This window comes from Marmota monax, unplaced genomic scaffold (genome assembly GCF_021218885.2).
Source record: "Marmota monax isolate L192 unplaced genomic scaffold, Marmota_monax_Labrador192_F-V1.1 WCK01_AAM20220418_F8-fsc00099, whole genome shotgun sequence".
NCBI classification, from domain to species: Eukaryota; Metazoa; Chordata; class Mammalia; order Rodentia; family Sciuridae; genus Marmota; species Marmota monax.
In genome coordinates this window covers 3,307,680-3,335,066 of record NW_026692126.1, presented here as the reverse complement: position 1 = coordinate 3,335,066, position 27,387 = coordinate 3,307,680, and the positions used below count along the sequence as shown (strand labels likewise).

Below are 27,387 nucleotides of genomic sequence, written 5' to 3'. Positions count from 1 at the left end.
ATGGTTCCATTATGACAGGGTCTTATACAACATGCTAGAGACTCTTACCATGAGGAGATCTGATCTTATCCACCCTAGACTCAAAGCAACCTTCTTGAGTCTTATTACAGATGAGGGAACTATGGTTCTGTGAGGCTTCAGTAGGGTATAAAAAATCAAACACAGTGCTCTCCAGGTTGGTGGCCTACCCTTGGTCAGAGTTAGCCATGTTGATTGATTGTCCACATTCAGAGTCATGGGTCAAGTACTGCAGAGGGACTTCCAGAAGGAAACATGGCAGGACCCTTGTCCTAGAAGCAACAGAACGAGAGTATTCTTACCAATCCAAAGCTAACGGAGGAGTCTGTGCCCAATGAGCTCTGGACTTTGGCCAAGAATTTTAGATTCTAGTCCTGGTTCTTCCCCTTAACAAGTTGTGTGACTCTAGTCAAGTTCCTAATCTGGCTGAGCCTCAGCCTGCCCACCTGTGAAATGGCTGAAAGTTCCTATCTCAAAGGGAAGTAAGAGAGTCATAGACATGACATCGGTTCGTCAGTGGGAGACCTGGATTCCAGTCTCAGACAAACTGAGCCTTCGCCCCTCTGGGCTTTGGTTTTCTCAACAATGGAGCAAGACAGTTGGAGTAGATCTGAGCTAAAGACTCATTAAGGGTTTAGTGTGGCTTGAGAGCTGACTCAGTAGCTGCAGGGCCTCAAAGCCAAGCCCGTGGTCTCTCCAGGGTCAGAAGCAGTGTCAACTCCTCCAGCCCAGCTTTCTGCTTCAGGCCTCCAGATGGATGAAGGCTTTGCAGTTCCTCTCTGCTTTCATGTGAGCATCTCCAGGCACCAGTTAATTAGCCCTTACAAGGGGGGAGAGAGTAGGACTGCATTTACTTTAGCTTTACAGAGAGGGAAACTGAGGCACAGCAAATAGCTCTGCTGAGTAACTACCCTGAATTAAAACTGAGACTCAACCCTCTCCTCTGCTCCCTTACCCCGCCCCTTCCTAACTCTGAGCAGCACTTTCCAGGTGTGTGAGCTGGCCTCCTTTGACAGTACTTGCTGGGCCTCTGTCTTTTCTTGAAAAGTCCAGGTGAGAGGAAGAGAGACTAGACCACGGCCTCCTGCTCCCATGCAGGCATGGATCCTGCTCCACGAGGGAGTGATTGATGTGTTTGCCAACTCAGTGTCCCTGTTGCCAGCTCGTGACTCACTCCCACCCAGCCCTAGGAGATAGGAGGGTCCCACAAGGGCCCTAGGCTCTCACCCAACAAGAAAAGGCAATGATCCTACTTGCCAAGGGACAGAATGTGCCTCAGAGAGAGAATGGAGGTAAGTGAGAGAGTTGACAGGGAGGCTCCCGGGGCGCCCCTCCCTGTGGAAGGCGGTGGCCGAGCGTGTGGTATGTTTTCACAGACAAATCACTGCTATGGGGACAACTCCCTAGATTTAAGCTGTGTAGCAAAGATCTACGTCTGGAGGGTCCCGTGGACATGGGCTGTCCTTTATAGGCCACAGGCTTTATAAACCCTGAGAAGTTTCTGACATTCTTAGGATTGGGGACAAACTCGGGAGCGTCCTTTCTGTGCCTGCTTTGCCCTCCATGGGAAAAGCAAGTGTGACTTGAGGCCTCTTCTCCTGACTGAAGACTGGGTAAGCCAGGGAAGCCTGTTGAGTAGAGAGAAGGAAAACCTGGTCCAGGGGCCCATACCCCATCACTACCCCTGGGTGTCTGAGGGGACCCTCTTCCTCCTGGGCCTCAGGTGTATCGTCACATGCAGCTCTGACATCATACTCTGTCCTTCCTTAAGGGAGAGAAGGGGGATGCCCCCACTCGGCCTCAGCACTGGGGGCCTACAAAGAGGAGTATGTGTTCTGGTGATCATGTGCAAATGGTGTTCTCCCTGGAGGGGCTCCTCCAGATGGAGGAAACTGGGACAGGCTCCTGAGACAACTGAACTTTGAACTGGAAGTGAAAGTAAAGGAGAAGGGAGCTAGCCGACCAAGGGATGGAGGGTGGAGGAGGAGCGCTCCCGGGCCTGGGGTACCTTTCTGACTGTTCACAAGAATGGGCATCATCCAGAGGAGGGTAGCTGCTAACAAAGAGCCACCTCTAGAGGTCTTTCCAGCCTCCCTGGTCTCCAGTGGCCCATCCCAAAGGCCCCAGAATGCAGGATGTGCCCCAGAGCTGAGCAAGTGGGCTGCTCTCCCCTCTGTTCTTGCCCTGAGGAGGAGCCAGAACCCAGGATCCCTGTCCTGGGTGTGTTGTCCCTTGTGGGGGAGGGGGAGGAAGGCCAGGCAATTTGGCAGATTGTTCAGGGAGAGATGTCACTGCCAATGGATTCAGTATGATAGCGGCATGGCTTGTGGGAAGTATCCGGCATAGACAGCCCAGGACACCGTCACAGGCATTCTCAGAAGGATCGCAGGAAGGAATGGCACTCTCCACTGAGGTGACAGAAACTTGTCCACTTGGGTAGAGCTCTGACCTTCCGGCCGGGCAGGACAAACTCATACTTAGATTGAAACACCTGGGGCTCAGTCGCTTCCGTTCTGACCAGGTTCTGGGAGACAGATTAATTCTCTGGCTACAGAGAATATGGGATAGTGTTGTCTCCTGCAAAAGAAAGTTTCTGGAAAACTTGACCAGTGCTCTCTTCCCCCCAATCCCATTGCCACCCTTACCCCACCACTGTCACTTATTTCAAGCGTAGGCTCTGAAACTTTAGAGGGAAGATTTGAAGAATCAAGGATAATTGTAAGTTTCTTTATTTCACTCCAGAAGAAATTAGTGGAGTCTTGTTTGGGGGTCCCTTTTACAGAGGGCAAAAAATGACACAACTAACAAGTCTTTAGAGTCCTTATAATATAGTTAATAACACCGAACAGATGAACAGCACATGAGAGGATATGATTAACAGCTAACTCCTGCGGCACAGGCTGCAGGCCTCTTTCCTCTGTAAATGAAGGGGTCGGCCCAGGTGTCCTCAACCTCTCTCCCCCGAGTGCAGTGCCAGGAATCTTGGAGATTTGGGGACAGGGGCCCTGTGGTCTGGGTTGTAAAAGGTACGGGCTGTGACGCAACCTGGGTCCCACTGCATTCTCCCAGTTAGCTCTCATGTCCTTGGGATGATCCCTTGAGCTAGTGGAGCATTCTGAATCTACACAGAGTACTCATACCCTCATGTCCCCACCTGATCCTTCTGTCTGTGTGAGATCAGTAGGGAACCAGCTGTCCTTTTCCCAGTGTGATTTGCCAGGAAATTAAGCTTTGGAACAGAGCAGGGGCTCGCCTTGTGCTCACAGGTAGATTTGGCAGAACTGAGTCCCTGTGGACTTGAGGTCGGTGTGACGCCTGAGGGGAGAGGGAGCCAGGAAGACAGGGGTTGGGGAGAAAGGGGAGTGGGGTCTCTGCCTTGCTGGGAAAGTTCAATGCCAAAAAAGCAGGGGACAGCAAGAAGGGTCATTGAAACAAAGTGGGGGCATGGTGGGGAGGTGTTGGGGGAATCTTCTGATGGTTCTTTGCTGCTTTGGGAATTTTTCTTTTGTGACTAGGCCCCAGTGACACAAATGCAGCAGCATTTCCCAAGTGGGTGGGAGGGCCATCCCCACCCTTTGCTAGGGTGAGGCTCCGCTTTCTCCCCCAGGGCCCTGGCAAGTCTCTGCGAGGCCTGCCTGCCCCAGGAGCGCAAACTCAGCTGAAAAACAAAATCATATCAGGAGGCGGGGTGTGGGGAGAGATGCAGCAGGGGCTCCTCCCCTCCCACCCCCACCCTACACACCAGGGCGGGGCTTGGAAGGACACAAAGACAGGGCTAAGATAGGCCAACTAGAGGCTGTGACTTCAGCAAGGGTTGGTTATAGATTGCCGATGCCAGTAGCTTTACAGTAGGGCAGTCTGTAGTTGGGGAGATGGAGGCTCAGAGAGGTAAGCTGATTGCCCAAGGCTGCACAGCTAGACTAGAACCCAGTTCCTCAGCTCTTTAACCCAACTCCTACCCACACTTCCTTTGCCACTGTGAGCCATCGTGTTTCCTTGAACAGAGGGTATTTGAACTCTGATGGCACAATTTCCCTCAAACCATCATACCAACTGTTATTTACCTGTTTTTCAAGGAATTATTTTTAAATTTCATTGCATTTATTTTGAAAGGAAACTAGATCATTAACTCAAAGGAAAAAAAAAATTTAAAAGGAGAAAACTAGAATCCTTTGCCATAAAGGAAGGCTAACCATGACCTTAACAACAAATAATAATAATTAATAGGAAGAAACAGAACATTATTTAATTCTAGCAAGGTAGGTTTGCCTGAGAGAAAATTTTGGTTTGTTTTGCTCAGAAAGGGAGGTTGGCAAGTACTAAGGAAACATACTGGCTCCCAACCAGGCTTTCTCTTTGTGGTTTTCAAAATGGAAAGGCAAAGAGCTTCAGTGTTAGTTATTGCCATGTTCTTAAATCCCCTAAAGTCACCTGGCAGCCACCAATGGTGCATGACAGCGCGTGGGGGAGACTTGGGGGCATTAGCTAATGGTTCAAGGTGGTTTTCCCACAGTGGTCCTGCAGATCAGGCAGAGGCCCAAGGAGGAAAGCACCCACTGAGACCTCTCACCCAGGCCACCTGCCCACTAGGCTAAATACTTTTTTCAATGGAGCAGGTCCAGATGATGTTTCTGACTGACCTCTGTCGGTCTCCATACCATCAGGGCTTGCTGAGCACTGAGCTCTGTGGGATGACTGTCCTTTGGAGCCCACCTGGAGAGGGTCCTTGGGAAAGCTCCTGGTTTCTTCCACATTTGCTTATGGCCCTAAGCTCCTCTCGGGAGTGCTGGGGGCAGAGCGGGGTTGCTCAGGGCCGGTGCAGCCCAGCCGGGGTCCGTGCAGTGGTGCATCTGTAGTAGGGTGTGGTTGGAGGGACACGAACCAGCCACTGACCCCACCATTGCTCTTGTGGCTTTAGTCAGGACAAACTAGTTATTAAGATCACAGGATCTCCTTGCCACATGTACCCCTTTGGCCAAAAGGTCTTTATCATTGGGCTACTAGTAGAATTGTGTCACACAGCTGAGTACGTCTTTTGTTCCCTCCTCCTCCCCCTCCTCCTTCCCCTGCTCCTCCCCCTCCTCATACCCCTCCTCCTTTTCCCCCCTCCTCCTACCCCTCCTCCTACCCCTCCTCCTCATACCCCTCCTCCTCCTCCTCCTACCCCTCCTTCTCCTCCTCCTCCTTCACTGAGGATGGAACCCAGGGCTCATGCATGCTAGGCAAGTACTCTACCACTGAGCCACGCCCAGCCCTACCCTGTTCTTGAACATGTCCAAGGACTTCAATATCAGCCAGCAGAGGAGGAGCAGGCATCTCTGAGGCCTGGCATGCCTGAAGAGTGGGTCTTCTAGAAGTTGGGACAGCCACTGGCCAGAGACACTGGTAAAGTTCCTAAAGAGAAAACTTTTCACCTTGTTCCAGTCCCCAGGTTCTCATGTCAGGGCCTAGGATTGAGGTCAGAGACCTGAGTTCTGGGTCAGGGTCTGCTGCATCTTAGCCACCTAGCTTTGGACAAGCCTCAAGTTCTCCAAGCTTAATAGGTTCACAGCTCTTTGCCTTGACACCTCATTGGTCAGGTGGGAGAGTGGGTGGTGCTGCGAGGCTCCAACAAGATGGTTCAGGAGGAATGCCTCTGCAAACTGTAAAGCACCACCCCAGCTAGGGTGTTCTAGGAAATGCTCAAGGTACTTCCAAAATCCTCCCTACCTGTCCTGGAAAAGTGTGTGTTGCGTGTGAGTAGGTGGGCAGTGTGCACAGCAGTATGTGAGTGTGCGTGCAGGTGTATGTAGGCACGCGCACACCTGCTCACCATTGGGTAACAGGGAAGATCTTTTACCCAAGCACCAAAGAGTCTGGTCAAGTGTCCCTCCCTTCACGTGTGAGATTCTTGACTATCTAATCAGGTGGATTCTTTATACCACTAGGTCTCCAGGTAGCTCTTTGGGGCCAGGTAAGAATCTGCCCTTCAGGATGTTTCCACCACATAGCTTTTGGCCGTCCTCTTTTTGAGGCTGGGAAACACCTGCAGGCTCCATGCACAGCTGGCCTCCCCTTGATGTGCTTGCCAGAATGGGGTTGGGAAGCTGGCCCAGGGGCTCTTCCTGACCTTCAAATGTACTCTCCAGGGGAGATGGCCCATTATCCAAGACTTCAGGAGTTCTTTCACACTAGAATGCCCCCTTGCCTTTCCCTCCCTGGGATGACCCATCACTGGACAGTTGAGCTGGCCTCTAGGCTCAAAAGCCAGAAGCCAAGACCTCAGAACATGGAGTTCCTAGAAGGCTGGACAGCTGGGTCTCCAACTTGTCTGAGTTCATGGACGAGATGGCCAATGACCAGGGATTTGTCAGCTGCATCTGAAGTGACAGACACCTGCCTGGGAGTCCCCTTCCAGAAGGAAACAGATACCTGTGTAGGAAACCTGAGATTCTTATTGCCACATCCATCTTAGGAGTGTCAGGCGCTGAGAAAACCTATTGCTCCCATGTAGAGGGAAGCAGTGGAGGGGCACTTCAGAGGATCTGCTTAGAGACCAGGCAAGGCGCTGGGTTTAGAGACAGAGGTGGGTGCTGTGGTTGGCGCAGTTATTGGTTTGGACAGGAGATGTTTCTGAGCATCAGCTTTCAGCTGGGCACCTCCCACTGGATGCCAGGAACTGCTGCGGTTCTGACACCCCTGGAGCCCGAGAGGCCAAAAGACCTCCTTTACCCCAGATTCCTGATCTCAGTGAACACCCCCAGGCTGCAGCTTGAAGCTTTATAGGTCTCTTCTGTCTGAACTTCAGTTATCTCAAAACTTTAGGAAGCATGTCCTCTGTTATCCACAAATGTTTGTTAGCATTTGCTGATGGATGCACACTCACGGTTTGTACCCTTTGGAGATTATAAGTGACGCTGACCATTAGTAACCAGATTTCTAGTAAAGTCTACACTCTCAAGATGGGCTTCAACACTTGTGTTTTTTACGTTTTAAAAGTTCAGGTAACAAAACTTGCCCACCCCAGCATCGGGCTGTGTCACGTTGCTTTCATGCCTCTTCTGGGTAGACACACATGATTGCCCATCAGCCACTGCCCTTCAGTTGGCAGATGCCCATCGGGTGGCTTCTGGTGTTGGTCTCAGGGTCCTGGTGATGGAATAGTGGGCACAGCTCCTCTCTGCCTTGGAGGATTCCACAGTGAGGTCCACTCACCATGGCCTCCTCCAAGGCCAAACGGGATTGCTCTCTGTCCAGATCTTAGTGTTTCTGAACAGTGTGGCTGCCCTCTCCAAAGCTGTGTGCCAAGTAAAGAAGGTTAAAAAAAAAAAAAGGCTCAGCCCAGGGTGGAACCCCTGCTTTTCGAGAAGGATTCATGCCCAGAGGAATCAGGGAGTGACACTCTCCTGCTAAAGCCCCATCTTTGGTGATTCAAGCCCTGGTGGCTCTCATGCTGACTCAGACTGCTGTGTAATCAGCCACCCTGCCCCTCTGGGAAAAGTCTCCACTCCCTGGTTCCTGTGCTCCTCCAGGGCACCATGCTGGGAGAGGACTTGAACTCAGCCAGTCCCTAGAGAAGCTTAGAGGAGAGCCGCCCAGCCCTGTGTGATGTGCACCTTGCTGCCAAGGACTAGGCTAGCTCTGTCCAGTCCCCGAAGCCTGACTGAAGCCCCAATAAGATGAAAGACGGCTGCTGTGTGCCTCCTGCAGGACAGCCCCTCAGTGGGCAATGAGTGGCAGTGGCAGGGGCTAGAAAAATGACACATGAAACCTGTCCTCAGAGGGATTTTAATCAAAGTCCTTCCTCAAGAGAGCCCTCCCCAGGCCCAAGAGGCAGGAAGGCCCTAGGAAGTCGTGTGTGTGCTCACTTTCATGAAGAGGGCCTGGGGAGATCGCCTTTCTGAAGATGGCCCTGTTGGGCCCTCGGCGGGTGTGTGACTCCCAGGGCAGAGCAGGGTGTGTCCCGTGGGAGAGCCGGTTTGGCCAGCCCCACCTTGCTGGCAGAAGCTTGGTTTCAAAATGGGCTAATAGCTAGGGACACAGACGCTCTTTTCATCTTGGCCTGCTCAGCACATACCAACTCCCAGAGAGCCAGGCAGCTTCTATTTGGTCAGCCAGGGCTAGAATAGAACCCTCTGGGCTCAGCCAGAAGGCACCAGTCATCCAAGTCAGGGGGTAAAGGGAAGAATCCTGGTCCATCGTGGGCTAAACACAGACTGTGCTGCACCCCAGGCGGGCTCGCCCCGGGTGGACCCCTCCTGCCTCCCTAGCAGCTCACTTTGCTTGTGGAGGCTCCTCTGTACCCTGGAGGCTATGGGAACCCCAGTGCCCATCAGCAACCAGAATCCCCATCCCCAATATGAATTCTCCTGGCCCGTCATGGGATCCTTTTTTATGCACATTTGCTGTGAGTTCACCCCTGTTCTAGGCACAACAAAGGGCATCTTTGCCCCCAGAGAGTTTGGAGGAATGACAGAAACCTACATTAGCAACTAGAGAGAATCCAAGGCCACAGACATGTGTGCCGGGGGCGGGGGTTAGATTTTCAACTCTGAGCACTCCTGATATCTGGGAGTAGGGTGGGCGGAGTCAAAGCAGGCTTTGTGGAGATGACAGGTTTGAGAAGAAGCCTGGGAGTAAGTAAGGTCTGAAAGCAGGTGGGGAAGGGAAGCCATGTAGGATAGAGACGAAGCAGGGGACCCAGGCACGGCTACTGCCGCAGAACAGCAAAGGGAATGTGTGGGGATGAGAAGAGATGGCTGGACATGCGGGCTGGGCCCAGGATGATAGCTTGCCTTGGAAGCAGCAGAGACACCTTAGGCTCTCCAGCAAGGCCCAGGCTAATGGAAGCTTTGCCTGAGGAAGGTGGAGTGATATCAGATCACTGGAGGTCCCCAGGAGTCACCTGAGGAGAGCCACGACCACAGTCTGGGAACTAGGGGTGGCAAAGGGAGGAGGAAAGGATTCTCAGGTATCAGGACAGAAAGATACCACCTTTTCCTGAATGGCTAGTTAACTATCCTGTCCTATGACCTTGGGCGCACAGGAGCTCTTCTGGTTTGGAAGACTCTTCAGACTGCACAGTTCTCACTCCAGGGAAAGCTACCTATATTCTGGTCTTTGAAGCCCTGGGTCTTGGGCTGGGATTGCTTTGCTTAGGTCCAGTCACCCTCTTGGACTTTCTTGCAAAGTGAGGGGTGGGCCTCAGAGAGCTTCCCAACTTAAGGAGGAACAGGAAGAGAGTTAAACACCACACTTCTCCAAGAAGGAAGAGGAGGAAGGAAGAAAGGCAGTCGAGTCACAGGACCCAGGTCATTGGCAGAGCCTTGAGCAGAGCAGGGGCTGAGGAAGGTGGAGTGATATCAGAGCCCTGGAGTCTGGAGCACTGGAGGGGACTCCCACCGAAACAGCCTTGGGCTATGAATTCCAGGGTGGACCCTCGAGAGCCCTGTGATCGCCCAAGTGGAGAAACAAGTCTCTCTGGGGGCAACCTTGACTTCAACCTGGCTGTCCAACTCAGTCTTTTGTCTGGTTGAATGGTCAGCTCTTCTCCCAGGAAGGTGAGTGGCTAGTCTAGAATGTTCTGATCCATGGGCTATCCCACCTGAGGCTGGAGTTTCCCAAGGAAGCATGAGATAACCCAAACATGGTGTGTGTGTGTGTGTGAGAGAGAGAGAGAGAGAGAAAGAGAGAGAGAGAGAGAGACTGTCCTTTGTATTCAAAGAAGAGGAGGCTGCCAGCAGATCACTATCTATCGTGGGGGTGTGGCTGGAGACTGGCATTAGCAACAAAAGTCTCCCACCTGCTGTGGGCACAGTCTGCCCACTGCTGCCCGCACATTTCCCCTGGCTGCAGCTGTTCACTCGGGACATGGAAGATAGTGTTTGGAAATGTGGGAGGGACATTTTTCTAGTCACAATGACTGCAAGGTATTGTTAGCATTTAGGGCCTGCAGGCCAGGGCCACCAAACAGCCTTTGATGCCTGGGGCATCCTGAACAATGAAGAGTTGTTCTGCCCGGATGCCCACAGCACCCATAGCACCCTCGTCAGCACCTTTCCAACACACAGCCTGGCTTCACTGTAGGTGTGCCATCTGGGGGGACCAGGTTTCCCCATTTTCTGAACATATTTTGACCTGTTATGGGCCCTGGAGTAAGAACAGTGTGGCGCTCTGAATCTGGGATGCATTTCCTTCCTGGGCTCCGCTGGCTTCCTGGGTTCATCCCTTCTGTGTCAACCTGGTAGCTTTTTCAGGTTTGGTGTGGATGATGTAAAACCCTCAGCCAGATCCTAAAGGCAGCCAGCCTGTCCTGAGTCAGAGGGATACAGTTGTCTCCATTGAAAAAACAATTGTGTCACGTACTGTCTTAAATGCATTACAAACATTAGTCTGTTGACTTCTCCCAGTGACCCTGTATGTTGGGTACAATTATAATCCCAGTAATACAGATGGAGAAATAAAGGCACATTGGGCTTACGTCACTGACCCAAGGCTACACTCCTCAGGCAAATGGTATAGCCAGGGCAGTCTGGCCCCCGCATTGTGTTCTTGATCACTGGGTCTTCCGCTGTGTAAGTCCCAGCCCATTGGGTTTGAGGAGTACTTAGAGGCTACAGGCCAAAGTTGATCACAGGCGTCTATGCAGGGAGGGATAGAGGAGGCCCGCCTCATGTGAGCAGTGGAGGGGACCTAGGCCTTCCCATGGAAGGCTCTGGCTAGGTTTGTCTCCTGCTTGTCAAAGTGATAGCTAAGGACCACCGTGATGGGAGGAAGCCATTTATAGTCATCCTTAGTCACCATCTAACAGAGCCCACCAACACCATGGCTCCAAAAGCTGGGGGTGGGGGCGGTTTCTAGGAATGGGTGATACCACTGGGGTGTGGCCCATGGAGGGGGGCTGGAAAATCAGTCCCCAGGCTGGGCATCCCTTCCTTGGGCACCCTGCCTGCTCCCCTGCAGGTACAGCCGGCACCAGTTCCTTCGGGCAGCCCACCCTCGCTGAGACTTGCCAGGGCTGCCTGCTGCTCCTTTTCCCAGCACAGGGACACAGAGCCCAAGGCCTCTGTCAGGCTTAATCAGCGTGATGGCATCTTGGCTGGGTTTGGGCCAGGAGAGTGTCTGGACTCCTCATCGTGTCTGTGATGACGTCCAGGTGTGTCATTTGTGAGAACAAGGGAGCTCCTTGTAGCGATTCCGCTTAGGGCTCAGCCTGCCACTTAGGAGCACTCAGCTTTCCTTCCAAGATGCCATCTGCCCCCCTCCTTCCCCTGAGAAGACGCAAAGTGTAACCTCATTGCATGTTTTGCATGTGATCTGCAAGGTGCCCATTCCATGTCCTGTGCTCAGGATGCTGCCCGCTCCCCTGGCCGATGCCTGGTTACTATCTACTTCTGCCTTTCCAACCCCCACATGCCAGTTCCCTTTGTGGATAGGTTGGTTTGACCCAGTTTGGGGAAGAAAAGTGCACCTGCCTGAGCGCACAGCTGGGTGTGTGGGTGAAGGGGATGAGCTTGCCTCTGCCAAGGTTAACAGCCTGTGGCTTCTTCATGTTGAATGCCATTTCCAATGGGTGGCTTGACTCCCAGTCCTCCTGGGAGCTCAAACCATGAGAACTCCCTGTTCTCTACGCTCCCCTGCAGAGCTGAATGAGGACCAAGCTGAAGGACAGCTCCTCTCTAGTTCTGTGTGGCCAGATCCTGCATTCTGGAGAATTGCCCAGTTCCCAAAGGACCTTCCATACACACACACACACACACACACACACACACTCACTCATTCTCTCTCCTTCCCTCCCTCTCATTTTCTCTCCCCCGCCCCATGCTGTCTCCCTTTCATTCTCCCCCACCTCTCTCTTTCTCTCTCTGCCCTTCTCTTGGGGTGGGGCAGGGAGCATCTGGGCTGAACTTGGCCCTGGCTCATCCCAGCTAAGGTGAGTCCCAAGTCAGCACCTGTACAGAGACATTTTATCAGGCTCAGTGTTGATCCTCTAGTCTGAGAGCAAGTCCCAGCAGGCCAGACCCACCAGCTTGTGAGCTCCTGGGAAAGTTCTCCTTGGACAGTTTTGTCCCAGAGTTAATTCCCACCAAGTCTCTGCAGGCACCTCCTGTGGAGGCTAACCTTCAGAGGGACTCACACAGAGCCTGGGTGCCTCATTGTCCCTGGTCTGTTGTCCTTTTGGATTGAGCCTCTGCCAAGTTTCTCCCTCCTGGTAGCCTGACAGCAAAGCCCAGAGGCCCAGCCTGTAACCTACCCTGCAGTCCCTGGGGCCCAGCTCCTGGTTGCAAGTGGCCCCTAGCAAGCAGTTCCTTATAACAAAGGGCCCAGGGAGCAGGTACAAGTAACCAAAGAGAATGGCAGTGTCAGAAGCTTCTGGGGTCTGGGAATGGCCCAAGGGGATGAGGCCAGGGCTTGAGATTCAAGGTCAAGTCTTGGTTTTGTCCTTGACTTATTGAGTGACTGTTGGAAGACCTTCTTCTCTCTGGGTCTGCAATTTCCCACCTGAACTGTGTGGCCAGATAGGTGGCTGCTAGACTTTCTGGACTGCATCCCACAGTAAGAAGTACATTTCACATTACAATCCAGCAGCCACTCACTGTTCACAAACAATCTGTGTCAGTATTATGCACATTGCACTCTGGTATTTTCTATTCCCATATATATTGCTCAATTCTGTATTTTCAATAATGCTGAGCACAATCTCCTTAGTGACATAAATCCATAATGGGTCAAAATTCACTGTTCAAAAATATAGCAGGGGCTGGGGCTATAGCTCAGTTGGTAGAGTATTTGTCTTGCATGAACCCCAGGTTTGATCCCCAGCACCACAAGAACAACAACAAATATATATATATATAGTAGATTATGGCTACAGGTCCTTTCTCTCCAAACATTCTGGAACTTTCTTTTTTTAATATTTATTTTTTAGTTGTAGTCAGACACAATATCTTTATTTTATTTATGTGGTGCTGAGGAGCGAACCCAGGACCTCACACGTGCTAGGTGAGCGCTCTACCACTGAGCCATAACCCAGCCCCCACTCTGGGACTTTCTGAATATTGAGGGGAGGCCGTGTCCTGTGGCCAGCAGGATCCAGGATGCCCTGTCAGGAAGCTTGACTGAGCTTTTCCCCCTTTCCCTGACCAGATCTACAATGGGACCCTCAAGCGGGAGCAGGACAACAGGCGCTTCAGCTCCTACAGTCAGATGGAGAACTGGAACCGGCACTACCCCCGTGGAAGCTGTAACACCACCGGTGCAGGCAGTGACATCTGCTTCATGCAGAAAATCAAGGCGAGCCGCAGTGAGCCCGACCTCTACTGTGATCCCAGGGGCACCCTGCGCAAGGGCACACTGGGCAGCAAGGGCCACAAGACCACCCAGAACCGCTACAGCTTTTACAGCACCTGCAGCGGTCAAAAGGCCATCAAGAAGTGCCCCGGGCGCCCACCCTCTTGCACGTCCAAGCAGGACCCAGTCTATGTGCCACCCATCTCCTGCAACAAGGACCTGTCCTTTGGCCACTCAAGGGCCAGCTCCAAGTGAGTGCTGCTAGGCTGGGGTGGGGGCCGGGCAGGGCCAAGTAAGGGGTAAGCTGCTAGCTCAGCTCCCTCTGCACGGGGCTCCCAGGAAGTGGGGAGAGGCACAGCCTCTGTCCTGGCTTTGGTGTCAGCGCCTTGAAGAGTCCCTGGCCAGAGGGGCCATGACCCGGGGAGTTCAGCATGAAAGGGAGACCGAAGCCAGATATTGAGTATATAGATTTAAAGGTCACAGGGAGGTTATGAGCAGAGGGTTAGCTAACTAGAGATGATCAAGGAGGCCCGTGCTTCTCCCAGTGAACTCCTCCAACCCTCAATGTCAGTGTCACCCAGGAATGCAATAGAAATGCTCATTCCAGCGCCCCCCAGTCCCACTGACTCAGAAGCACCAGAGGGGCCTAAGCAATGCATGTCTTAATCAGCCCCACAGGTGCCTGGGAGTCAAGCTAGAGTCTGAGCCTCTGGACTTAGACCCATCAATCTCCGTCTATGTTCTGGAAGCAAAGAAATAGGCCCTGTGTGAATGATGGGAATAGAACAGGTTGTGGGTTATGTTATAAAACAAGTAAGTCCAAAGGACAGTTAGGACAGACAGATACCCGAGAGACATGATCTAGGGCTCAGGGACAGAGCACAGCTCCCGTCCACAAGAAAGGCCACTGCCCAGGGGGAATGAAGGGAAACCAATGGGGTGGCCCATGAAGAGCCACAGGCTGGACCGGGGATGTGCCTCAGAGTGCTTGACTAGCCTGAGCGAGGCTCCGGGTTCCATCCCCATTCCTGAAAAAATATGTGCCACAGGCACAGGTGAGTGACATTGACCTTGTCTTTCAGGCATCAGAGCTCAATGAACCTTAAAAATATTCTTTATCACCTAGTGATTGTTGTTCATTTATTTGGCAAATATTTGCTGAGCAAATATCACATGCTCAGCTCTGTGGTGAGTGCAAGGGACGTGGCCCTGACAGGATAGCCTAGAGCGGTTCTGGAACTACACAGTCCACCTCTTCTCACATCCCCAGGAGTGTTGTGTTCTTTATCTTTAACCATCACAACCCCTTCCAGGAAGGAGCTAGCATTCCACAGTAAGGAAAGGAGGAAACAAGACACAGAGATGTTAAGCAGCGCCCTCAAGACCACACAGCTATTTCTATATCCTATGTTCTCTCCACACTGTGCTGAAAATTAGCAGAACCCCATTCTCAAGTAGAATTCCACTTGAGGAACATAACATATATTTATGATAATTTGGAAAATGAATAAGAAATCTCTCTCTCTTGAAGACTCTGATCAGAGCAACATGTGTCCCCAATTAGAGGCCCAGAATGGAGGGCCTAGATAGGATATGGAGGGGTTGAGTGACAAGCTATTTAGATGTTTGACTGAGGGATGCTGGGTGACATTCTTTCAATACAGGTCAGGGGTGCTACTAACCCAGCATCAGAGAGCTCTGCCCTTTGGGTGATTTTTCCAGAAATCAAGCTGGGTTGCCCTAGTTAAAACCATGTCTGTTTATTGAGCACTTAGGCAACACCAGAATCTAGTATGAGGACTAGAGGATTCCTTCTATAAATGATGAAGGATACCCACGGGGTAGAGCTGGGTATCACAGAAGGTTTGCCCCTGTCCTCAGCAAACCTGTCTCTTGGGAAGCAGGACACACTCAGGACACAGGAAAGGCTGCCTGTGACTCTGGCCCTAGGAGCAAGAGGGGTTCTTAGGAGAAAGGGATCCTTCTTTGGAAGGCTTTGCAGAAGGGGGAGTGTAGCAGGTCTGCCATGGTGTGCAAAAGATCACATCATCCTCCAGATGAGGAGGTTAAAACATACAATTTCTGGTTTGCAGTTCAAAGAAGGTGGACTATCAGCCATCTCCTATGGCTCAAACTAATGCATGCCCTGGGATGTCCGCCTAAGCAGTTTGAACTTGAACCTGCAGTGTGGAGAAGCTTCTGATGGTATCTGAACTAGGAAACAATACAGGGGACAGGGTTTTAGGACTACTTCTCTTGTTAAGGGCTGTAATGTGCTGGTTGGAGGAGTTTGGAAAAGGGATCCAACTAGGGGGGTCTCTGGTGACCATCCCCTGAGAATGATCCTGATCAGGAGGAAACTGTGGCCATAAGGATGGGAAGGAGGTGTGAGTTTCTTTTTGTGTAAGAGGAGCCAGTTACACTTGGGGATGGATGGATGGAAGAAGGAATGAATAAACTCACAGCCATTCTCTTCCATTTTCCCAATACCAGGTGCAAACATGACAGAAGGCATGATAGGTGGAGAGATTACCCTCAGGGAATAGGAGTTTTGCTCATGGGAGAATCAATTGTCCTGCTTGGACCTTAACCCAAGACCAGGGCCTCACCAGAGCCAGTGTTCCCACAGGGGGAAATACAGTGGGTGAGCCTGCCCCTTGTCTGGGGGAGCTGTTCCATAGCAAGTATTCTCCAAGAGGGCCTGAGGGCCTCGCCCTGGCCCTCTGGAAGGCAGATGAGGTTGTGGCTGCTTGTTGTGCAAGGGAGAATTCTGGGCCCGTTCATCAGGGCTCCCAGCTCACCCCGTAACACGCCCCCACTGTATGTTCCTCGCAGGATCTGCAGTGAGGACATCGAGTGCAGTGGGCTGACCATCCCCAAGGCCGTGCAGTACCTGAGCTCCCAGGACGAGAAGTACCAGGCCATCGGGGCCTACTACATCCAGCACACCTGCTTCCAGGATGAATCTGCCAAGCAACAGGTAATGGGCTGCAGGCTTTCCACCCTGGTAGGTGGGAGCTGAGCCTGGGTGTATCACCTTGACCCTGCATTCAGAGACGGGGGCGGGGGGGGTATGTACAGTTGGCTTCTTCTCACCTTGCCCAGCTGCCAGGAATAAGGAGTATGTCTGGCATTGCCCAAGGTCAGAGCTGGCATCTTAACCTGCAGAGCAATGCTCTCTGTTGAGTGGACACTAGGCAAGTACATTGGTCACAGAGGAGACCCTTTACTGACAGCCATGGGTTTAACAGAAATCCCCTTTCTCAAATTTCACTGAAGAACATGACTGCTCCCTACCCCCAAAGTGTTTCCTTCTCTCTCTCTCTCTCTCTCTCTCTCTCTCTCTCTCTCTCATTGAAAAGGGGACACATATACTCTGCAGTTTATGTGAGACACATATACTCTGCAGTTTAGCCCAAGGATATTGAGTTTCCTAGAGACCAGGGTTACTTTCATCAAAATTTCTGCCATAGAAGAAAGCGTTTCCTTGGGTCCATGGGAGGATCTCCTATATCTGTGTTCTGCCTACGATTTTGAGGGGGGGCATATAGACATTTTATCTCATCTAACCCTCACCACCATCCTCTAGAGGGGAAAAACAGGGCCCAGGAAAGAGGAGCAACTTGCTGAAGGTCTTCCAGTCAGGATGTCGGGGAGCTGGGACCTGAGTCTGGGTCCGTTGCCATTACCTTTTGCCGCCAATTTATTTTGGTTGATTTGTATATTTCTGAAGTGAAAGTAGACTTTTTTTTTGGGGGGGGGGGTGGAATCTGCTTTAAGCAGAGAGTGAGTGGCTCAGCCTCCCTCCCTTGACCGGACAACATGGCACCTCTTCCGGCAGGTCTATCAGTTGGGAGGCATCTGCAAGCTGGTGGACCTTCTCCGCAGCCCCAACCAGAATGTCCAGCAGGCTGCTGCGGGGGCCCTGCGCAACCTGGTGTTCCGGAGCACCACCAACAAGCTGGAGACCCGGAGGCAGAATGGAATCCGTGAAGCCGTCAACCTCCTGAGGAAGACCGGGAGCACCGAGATCCAGAAACAACTGACTGGTAGGGGACCATGCAAGACTGTGGGCTGTGGCCTTCGGCTGGGGTGAAGGCCGGTCCTTCCAGGCCAGGCCAAGGCACATTTGCAGATTTGTCTGGGAAAAGTGGCACAGGCCCGCGCCATATTAGTAGTATCCAGTGGTGACCCCAAATGGTGTGCACCTCCACAGGAGGTCATGGTCCACAGCTGGAGGGCAAGGGGAGGAAGGCTTGATCCCTAGACTCAAGGTGGGGTGTAAGAGAGGTCACCGTGAAGAACTTAACTTGGACTGGGAAGATAAGACCATGTAGAATAATAACTGATAAGTTTTTCTGGAATGACTTTCAGACATAGAAAATAGCACCACATAAAAGAAAATAAAGATATTGTGTCCACCTAAAACAAAGAAATAAATATTTAAAAAAAAGAAGATTCTGAGTGCTAAAATTTACATGAAAAACTGCCAATCAATCAACAATATTATGGTCACCTTCCATGGGCATAATTTTGACCTAGAAAGAGAACTTGGATGTTCCTGTCCCTCAAAGTACTTTCAGACTAGCAAGGACCCTGAGAATCGGCTCATGAAAGAGTCGGACAACTGGTTGGATAGACCAAGCCTACTGGAAGGGCCCATTTGCTAGAAGAGCCCAGGCTGGAGTGACACCATGGTTTCCAAGTTTTTCGGAGCCCACAGGTGTTGAGTCAACCATCTCTGACCCCCAGGGCTGCTCTGGAACCTGTCTTCCACTGATGAGCTGAAGGAGGAGCTGGTGGCCGATGCTCTGCCTGTTCTGGCCGACCGGGTCATCATCCCTTTCTCGGGCTGGTGTGATGGCAACAGCAACATGTCCCGAGACATGGTGGATCCCGAGGTCTTCTTCAATGCCACGGGCTGCTTGAGGTAAGAGAAGAAGGTCCTTGGGTCTTTTTGCCCTGGCCTCTGACCCTTCTGGAGGCAGCGCCATCTTGGCCAGCATTCAGAGAACCTAGTATCTGGCCCAGCACTGCCTCTCAAGGCCTGGCTCCAAGACACAGGACCCGGCATTGCTACCTTCCCTGACTGTGGATCAGGCCCAGGGTCCTACTATCTCCTCCGAGGAGACACAGAGGACCTTAGTTAGAACTCTAAGGGTAGAAACACCTGGATCAGAGTATTCAAACTGATTCCACCATTTCATCCTCCTCCGCCTTGGAAAAATGCAGTTCTTGTGCGATCTTGAAGAGTGTTCTTTTAGACAAAAGTCTACTGATTGGCTGCTTATGAGTCACTTTCCCAGCTGTGATGCTAAAACCACTTGCCATGTTCATTGGCACGAGGACAGCACTGCTTTGCCCAACCTTTCCGGAGTTCCATACCAGGGTGTGGCATAGTCCCTGGGGGCTGCTAGAGAAGGAGGCTGGGGTGGTTGTTCTCAGAGCAGAGGTTTGCAAGCCAGGGGTGGGGGCTGCTGCAGAGTGTGGAACAGAGGAGCAACATTCCCTGGAGGGTCCCACCTTGGTCTAGTGGGGTGTGTCTTCCCCAGTTGCTGAGAAACCCCCAGAGTGGAGAGTGCAGCTGGCTCGTGCTTCTCCAAGCCTCCAGGAGCAGAGGGACTAGGGAGATGAAAAGCCAATGTAATTAAGGACGTTAGAGGGCTGCAGGGCTACTGGGAGCAACAGCAGACAGACAGACAGACAGACAGACAGACACACACACACACACACACCAGGCAGAAGGGCCCAAAGTGCTTGGGAATGAGCTACAGCTGGGGGTGGAGTGCGGCTTGATGGACAGTGTCCCCAGCCAGCCCTCCTGAGCTCCAGTCCCCATCCAACTCCTCACAGAGATCCAAGCAGGTTTTCTTTACCCCTTCACTCTTTTTCTCTTTTTTTTTTTTGTCCTTCCTTCCTCCTCCTACCTCCAACCCCCAACCTCCACCCTATCCTGTGTGCCTGTCCCTCTGTCCCCCACTGTGGGTCTCTTCCACACTGTCCTCACCTCCCTCCCTGTCCTCTTACCCACCTTGCCCACATCCTCCCGCCCTCCCCGTTCTCTTCTTCAGGAACCTGAGCTCTGCGGACGCAGGCCGCCAGACCATGCGGAACTACTCGGGGCTCATTGACTCCCTCATGGCCTACGTCCAGAATTGTGTGGCAGCTAGCCGCTGTGATGACAAGGTGAGAGTGCAGCCCTGGTGACACCTTGACCTCTAGACCCAGCCCCCATTCTCTGTCCAGAGCGTAAAACCCGGGGCCACAACTGGAATCAGTGAGGCCAGCTCTTGGCCTCCTGGTCATGACTTTTCTGTCTCCCAGATCTAAGGAGTCAGGGTTGCACTTTCTGGGTGCCTCTGAGGCCTGGCTCACTGACAGAACAGTAGCTTGGGGTCTGGGGCAGCAGAGAGTACATCTGGAGCAAGGGCATAACACACAAGGGCAGGCTCTGGGGGCCACACTGTCACGAGTGATGCTGAGCCCCATTGGCAGCCCTGGGAACACACACTCATGCTCCCAGGGTCTCAAAATTTTTCCTGAAATGAGACTCCTGCCCCTGCTGCCCTTCCACTGCCTTCAAAAAGGCCATCAGCAGGCCATTTTCCTACCCTGTCTGGACTTTGGGACATAACAGCACAAACAGAAAGGATACATCATGAGGGAAGATAAACCAAAGTCTGGTTCATTGCCACTGAGGAAGGACAGTGGTTCAGGAGTCGGGGAGACAGTGGGCTGCAGTGTTCCCCACATCCACAGGGGACGGGCTGGGCATCACAGCGGTCCCATGAGGAGGGATTTTATCTCCTGCTCCCTCCACTGGAGGGGACAACAGGGTCTCAGGAGAGAGCCTTGTCACTTGGTTGCCTGGCCTGGTTCCTGCAGACAAAGTGCTTTTCTTCTGTGCATGCAAGATCCCTTAGACCCACATGACCCTCAAACCCCAGAAGCCAGATTCCCTCAGATCCCAACAGGACCCAAGCCTCATTAAGGGGTCAAGTCTGTGGCCACTGAGTCCTAGCCCAGAGGTACACCAAAGGCAAATGACAAAGATGGGGGCCAGCTGCTACTGTGAAGTCCCAGATCCCAGGCCTTACTATTGGTGTGCTCTAGCACCTGTGGTACAGAGGCTGAGGTGTGCTCATGGGAAGGGAGCAGGAGAAAGTAGTGGGGCTTTGGAACCTAAAGGAATTGGGGCTGCTCGAGAAGGAGATTGTTCCAGAAGGGCAGCCATATTCCTCAACACCCAGTGTGCCCATCAACACTTAGTCCATAGCAATAAAACACTCTGGTCTGTTGTGTCCTACGGTGTGTAAGACCCCATGGTAGATATTCTCCATGGACAGTAACACCCTAGGGGATCTTCCTAGGACCCCCAAAGATAAAAAATTCACAGATGCTCAAATCCCTTTTATAAAATGGTGTAGTATTTGCATATAATATATATAGATAGATAGATAGATAGATTGGGAATTAAACCCACAGAAACTCCACCACTGAACTACACCCCCAGCCCTATCCCCCTTTTTTAAAAAAAAAATTGAGACAGGTTCTAAGTTTCCCAGGCTGGCCTCAAACTTGCAATCCTCCTACCTCAGCCTCCCATGTGATTGGAGTTACAGGCATGTGCCTGGTTTTCTTCCCATATCCTTTAAATAATCTATAGATTACTTAGAACACCTAATATAATGTAAATGCTACATAAACAGTTGTCATACAGTATTGTTTAGGGAATAATGATGAGAAACAAATCTGTTCATGTTCAGTGGAGATGCAATTTTTTTTTTACATAATTTCAGCCATGATTGGTTGAATCCATGGAGGCCAAGCCCAAGGATATTGAAGGGCCAACTATCTTCTCAATAGCCCAGTGAAGTCATTTTAGTCCCATTTCACAGTTGAGGATACTGAGACCCATAAGGTGAGGTAAGTCACTCAAGTTTAAACAGCCAGGAAATGAGAGAAGTAGGATTCAAGTCCAAGTCCCAGGCATGTCCCAGGGAGCCCTTTCCAGACTGAGGCTATGGTGGGCCATGGTGCTCCTATCCCTTGATGCCACTGTCTGATTAGTCAGGTAGCCCAGGAGCCCACGGCGGGCTGAGCAATGGCTCAGGCACCTGCTTCTGCTTGCTCCCCAGTCCGTGGAGAACTGCATGTGCATCCTGCACAACCTCTCCTACCGCCTGGATGCCGAGGTGCCCACCCGCTACCGCCAGCTGGAGTACAACACCCGCAATGCCTACACGGAGAAGTCCTCCACCGGCTGCTTCAGCAACAAGAGCGACAAGATGATGGTGAGGATCAAGTCAGGGCCCACCCACCAAGCACTCCACCAGGTCCGCTGCCCCATCCCACCTTTCCTCTTGGCCCTCCGGGGGCCCTGAAAGCATCCCTAGGGAACAGGTCCCTGCCAAAGCCATGGCCTTGGGACTGTGCTGTGCTCTGGGAGCTCAGTCTTGCGTGCAAAGGGCATCTGTAGGAGCCCAGATCACCCCTGAGGGCAAAAGCTCCCCCCCCCCCCGGCAGGCCTCTGTCTCCCCTGACTTCTCCTTAGCCCCTGAGGATCGGGGACAGCCAAGAACTCTGACCCCTCTCTGGTGCTGGTTTCCACCACCTCCTGAGCCTCCTGAAAAAAGGGTGCTGTGGAGGGGTGGTCAGGCCTCCTCCACTGGGCATGGCTGTGGAAGCCAGGTCTTGAACTAGCCTTGTGGGCCCAGGGTAGGTCAGGCCCACATTAGGACTCTGGGAGGGAGGAAGCATCCTGCTGTGAGACCCCAGAGCAGCCTCACACAGCAGGAAGGTCTGAGCCTGGCTGCCCAGAGCACTTCCCGGACATCAGGAATGCTCTCCACCCCCAGGAGACTGTCCCTGGCCTGTTCCCCAATTCCCTGGCAAGCTCGGATGCACAGAGGAAAGCGGTGAGGGGGTGGTGTCCAGGCTCCCTGCCTCAGCAGGCATGCCGCAGCCTCCCGCCAGGCTCCACAAGGTTGGGGGACAGGCAGGAGTCTCAGGTTGTGTCCCCTCATCAGGCTCCACGCTGACCCACTCTTTGTCCTCAGAACAACAACTATGACTGTCCCCTTCCTGAAGAAGAAACCAACCCCAAGGGCAGCAGCTGGCTCTACCACTCGGATGCCATTCGCACCTACCTGAACCTCATGGGCAAAAGCAAGAAAGATGCCACCCTGGAGGCCTGCGCGGGTGCCCTGCAGAACCTGACGGCCAGCAAGGGGCTGGTGAGGAGAGCCCCCTCCCTTCCGCTCCTCCCCAATCCTCCAACCCGCTCTCCAGGGGTGCTCTGCTCTTTCCCACCAGTGTGTTCCTGGCCAAGTCTATCAAACACAAACGGCCGTGAGCTTCATGCTGCAGACATGAGTCTAGTGTGTGCCAAGCCCTGGGCTGGACATGGGGAATGACAAGGGCCAAGATGCCTCGCTTTCTGGGAACTCTGGGATGGGTCTCAGTGGGCAGGCCCAGCCTGTTGGATTCTATTGGTACCCACATGGTCCCCTTTTCCTTGCAGTTCCTGGCCTCCTGGGCTCTGCTTGGTGTCAGGGACAGAGTTGCAACATGTGTCTAATAGGAGGAATCTCCATTTGGTGAATTAATAGAGGTAGAAAAAGAGGGAGTTTGGGACATGGACAGACAGACAGATCCAGAGGAATACGTGACAGAATCATATAGTATAGGTTTGAAATCAGATAGATTTTGAGGGACGAGATGGAGTGGGATTAGAGGAGGCCTGTTTGCAATCCAGAAGAGCTTAGAAGGAGAAGGGGGACAGCTGTTCCTCAGTTTTACTTAGGGTGAGAGGGAAGTGGACAGCCAACTGAAGGTAAAGGAAGTTTCCCTGACCATGAGGGGAGGAGCTGGGGCTTCTGAGGACCCCCACATCTGGATGCATTTGTTGCTTTGAGGCTTGGGTGAGCTGACCTCCCTCCAGGGAACCCCATCCGGCAAGCCCTCAGCAAATATGGATTGAATCCTGCAGAGGTAGGGAAGTTGGAAGAAGATGACAGCCATTTTTTAAGTGACAAATGCTCTTGAACATGCAATTCTGTGTGAGCAGATTCTTTAGGAAGGCAGAGCTGAGATGGTGGGGTGGGTGACACTGTTGTTAGTTAGAAATTGACTCTGGATCCCCCCGAGTGAGGGAAATGAGACTTCTTCTTCCCAGCCACCTGGCTGTATGCTTTTCTCCCTGGGAGCAGGGAGCAGAGACAGAAAGGGAGGACAGGTCTGTAGTCACCCATATGGAAGCAATTTGTGAGTCTCTGCCCTTGCTTTCATTGTGAAGGAGAAAGGTTCTGGATCTGTTTGGACAGGCTGCCCCCCTCCCCACTGTGTGCAAGTGAAGCCACAAATCAGCTCCTCCCTGGGACCCTCTCTTGTAGATGTCCAGTGGCATGAGCCAGTTGATTGGGCTGAAGGAAAAGGGCTTGCCACAAATCGCCCGCCTCCTGCAATCTGGCAACTCAGATGTGGTTCGCTCCGGGGCCTCCCTCCTGAGCAACATGTCCCGCCATCCCATGCTGCACAGAGTGATGGGTAAGAGCACCCACACCTTCCCCTCCAGAGAGGACACACAGGAGCCCACTGGAAGGTCACCCTTGAGCCATTCCCCAGAGCAAGCATTCAGAGGGGAAGCTGGCCCAGGAGAGGGGTGGAGCTGGGAGGAGGCAGAGAGGGGTGCAGGTCTACAGAGATTCCCATCTGGATTGGAGTTGGCTCCAAGGCCCGAGGGGTCACCTTGCTCAGAACTTGGCTAAGGGCAGCCCAGGACTGTGGACCAGAGAGAACCCTTCAGCCCCTCTTCTTCTTAGCAGTCCTGACCCCATACCCCATCCCTTCCTCTCCCAGGGAACCAAGTGTTCCCAGAGGTGACCAGGCTCCTCACCAGCCATACTGGCAACACCAGCAATTCCGAAGACATCTTGACCTCAGCCTGCTACACCGTGAGGAACCTGATGACCTCACAGCCACAGATGGCCAAGCAGTACTTCTCCAGCAGCATGCTCAACAACATCATCAACCTGTGCCGCAGCAGGTGGGCGGGGTGGATACGGGTGCCCATGCCCACCTGGCCCCACATCACAGTCCCCCCCTGGCTCTGAACAGTAGAAACAAACATGGAGCAGGAAAGCACCTAGGATGGGGGAGGCGGGGGTGGGGAGCTCCAGGGAAAGAAGGTCCCGAAGCTGAGCTTTATGGGGTAGAGGTCCAGCCTCCAGACCTCAGGAGAGGGGACAGAGGCAGATGCTTCGTGACTGGGTGACATGTGGGGACAATGGATCCTTAGAGGGTTGGCAGGAAGCATGGAGCACTAGACCCAACTCTGTGGGGACTTTATTCTGCTCCATGGGCTATCTTCCCAGAACAAAAGTCTAAAGGACAGGAGTCCGCTACCAGCTTGTGGCCTTGGGGGTGCCTCTAGGTGGGCAGGGGTCTGGGGTTGTACCCACTGTGTAGTGACCAAGGCCCAACAGTCTTGTGCACCCTGGGACCTCCCCACATCTGTTTCTGAGACCTGGAAGGGGTCTGGGGATATAGCTCAGTTGGTAGAGTACTTGCCTTAAATGCACAAGGCCCTGGGTTCAATCCCCAGCCCCCACCCCCCCAAAAAAAGACCTGGAAGGGAGGGTTGAGGGTGGAGGGTGTTCTTGTGTCTCCTGGAATCTCATCTCACACATGCACTTCCCACCTTCCCAGTGCCTCACCCAAGGCTTCAGAGGCTGCCCGGCTCCTCCTCTCTGACATGTGGTCCAGCAAGGAGCTGCAGGGTGTCCTCAGACAGGTAAGCACCCACACCAGTAGCCCCTTCTGATGAGGCTCTTCCCACATTTACCCTGTACCAAAGTCCCAGTGGATCAAGAAGCGGGAGGTGGATTGGCCTGCCCACTCACCCAGGTGAGGCTTGCCCCAGAGTCAGAGCAAGAGATCCTGCCCCGCAGTGAACCTGATCAATGCTCTGTCCAAACCTCTGGACCCAGGATCAACCAGGGGAGGCAAGCGGGTGGAGAGCAGAGGAGATGTGCACAGTCTCCTCTGTGGGGTGGGATTGTTTAGGAGAAAAGTAAAATGCACATGAGTCACTTGGGGGCATGACGGGTGCTCTGCTGGCGAGGTAGGTTTGGGCTTGATTACAAAGGCCCTTCAATTTCAGGCAGAGTTTGGACTTGGCACTGGGGAACCACTCGAGGTTTTGCGTAGAGGGTCTCATGATGGAAGCAGCCCTGGAAAAACTAATTCCATACCAATGAGTGAGGTCAAAAGGACCCTGGAGGCTGCTCTGCTTGTCCAGTGTGACCTGCCCCTCTCTGTCCTCAAAACTCCCCAGCGTCAGCAGGCCCCGAGTCCCCCATCAGGCTGTGTTCTGAGACATCTCACAATGACCCTCTAGCCCATTCCTGCACAGCCATTCTTTGGGCTGAGGTGTAGGCCGTGGGGAGGTGGGAATAAAGGAGAGAAGGCAGAAGCAGCAGCGCCGTGCTGATGGCACTTGAGGCTTGGAGACACTGCAGCTGCGTCAACAGACACAGATCAGCTGGCAAGAGCTGGAGGAGGCTCTTGGGGTGGGAGTAGGAAGTTGGATCTGGATGGCTTGCGGGAGGTGGAGTGGGACCCTGGCAGAGGCTGGAGCTGCAGTACAGATTAGTGACACCATGAGAACAGGCAAGCCCCTCCTGGGGCCCTTGCCTGTGGAAAAGTCTTACGGGACAGGGGCAGAGAGGCATGAAGACCCTCACTTGGGGGCCAAGAAGGAAGAAGGCCAGGGAAGCAGGATGATCTGCACAAGTTTCCGGAAAGGGCCAGAAGAGTAGTGCCCAGTGCTGTGGAGGGGACAGGGAGGAGAGAACTGGGAAAGGCCCTGGGGCTAGCTGCTAATTCAGAAGTCCCTGGGGACCTCAAAGAGTACTGCTGGCAAAGCAAGGGGAGCATCTCAGGGCTTGTGGCCGTGGTGAGGCAGTGATGGGGACAGGAGAGAGGGGGCACAGATAGGAGGCACCCCTCGCTGTACTTTGGTCCAAGAAGAAAGAAGACAGAGGGGAGATTGAAAGAGTACTGTGAAAGACAGAGGGGGTCCCAGTGTGTCTGTCATTAGAGGAGAGGGAGTGGGCAAAGAAGGGGAGAATGGAGGGGATGGGGGACAAGGAGGACAGGAGACCAACCTGGGAAATAGAAAGGGACAGTTCTCCTTTATCAGAGCACGGAGACAGTAGGAGGCCTAGGAAGCCTCCATGGTCCAAGATGGGTGGGAAATATGAAGGTGGACAATGGCCTTTGTTCTCCATTTGCCAATCAACCCTCTTTTCGAGCAATACCACCATGAGGGTGGGCATGGCTGAGTGGCGGCTACCCGATAGACACAGGGGTGGGTATGGGGAGACGGGTAAGGACAGGGTGATACTTCCTTGAGCTGTTTGAAGATGATCCAAAGGGTTCAACTCATCCAAAAATACAGAGCCCGCTCCTGGCCTAAAAACACATAAGGAATCCACTTCTCAGGTTCTCTGTGTGAATTCCCCTCTGTGCTATCCTTTGGGAACCAGTGTCCCCATTCAGTCTCCACCTGTTTCTCCAGTTGTACTTGACAGTAGCCTTGGCAGCATCTAGGTCAAGGTTTCTGTTCCCAAAGCACCTTCAGATCCATCATTAATTAGGTTGTCACAGCACAGGTGAGGCAGGTCACGTGGCTTTTGTCTTTTTTGCTGACTTCGGAATCAGAATTCTAAAGAGTTTGTCTTGATTCAGCGAGTCAGGGCAGGAGCGAGGCTGGGATCCAGAACTCTTCACTCCTGCGTTCTTTCCACCAAATTCAGCCAAGCTCAACAGGAGCGAGCAAGCAAATCTGCAGGGGGAAAAAACAAGATCATGTCATACACGCCCAAACTCAGTAGGCCTGGGACTTTGCTGTTTGGGATCCCCTGTGTCATCTCCCTTTCTGTTCTCATAGATCAGCCATAAGCTGACCTGGCCCTCAGAGCTCAGGGCTGAACCAGGGCCCTCTTCTCAAGTCACCCCTGTCCCCACCCCTGGAGGATGACTGCTATCCTCATTCACTCTGACACATATATTAAGCCCTTGCTCTATGCTAGAAGA

At 52.8% G+C, this 27,387-nt stretch overlaps 1 protein-coding gene across 1 annotated transcript in view; it reads left to right on the top strand.

Annotated features, from left to right (window-relative positions):
- Pkp1 (plakophilin 1) overlaps positions 1 to 27,387 on the top strand; it is a 47,988-nt gene that overhangs the window by 15,783 nt on the left and 4,818 nt on the right. The window contains exons 3-12 of the mRNA XM_046465017.2: positions 13,144 to 13,538; positions 16,123 to 16,267; positions 17,129 to 17,336; positions 18,040 to 18,217; positions 19,359 to 19,473; positions 21,426 to 21,581; positions 22,347 to 22,523; positions 23,682 to 23,835; positions 24,148 to 24,334; positions 24,997 to 25,081. Of these exons, the coding sequence (XP_046320973.1) occupies positions 13,144 to 13,538; positions 16,123 to 16,267; positions 17,129 to 17,336; positions 18,040 to 18,217; positions 19,359 to 19,473; positions 21,426 to 21,581; positions 22,347 to 22,523; positions 23,682 to 23,835; positions 24,148 to 24,334; positions 24,997 to 25,081 (1,800 nt within the window). The remainder of the gene's footprint in view (positions 1 to 13,143; positions 13,539 to 16,122; positions 16,268 to 17,128; positions 17,337 to 18,039; positions 18,218 to 19,358; positions 19,474 to 21,425; positions 21,582 to 22,346; positions 22,524 to 23,681; positions 23,836 to 24,147; positions 24,335 to 24,996; positions 25,082 to 27,387) is intronic.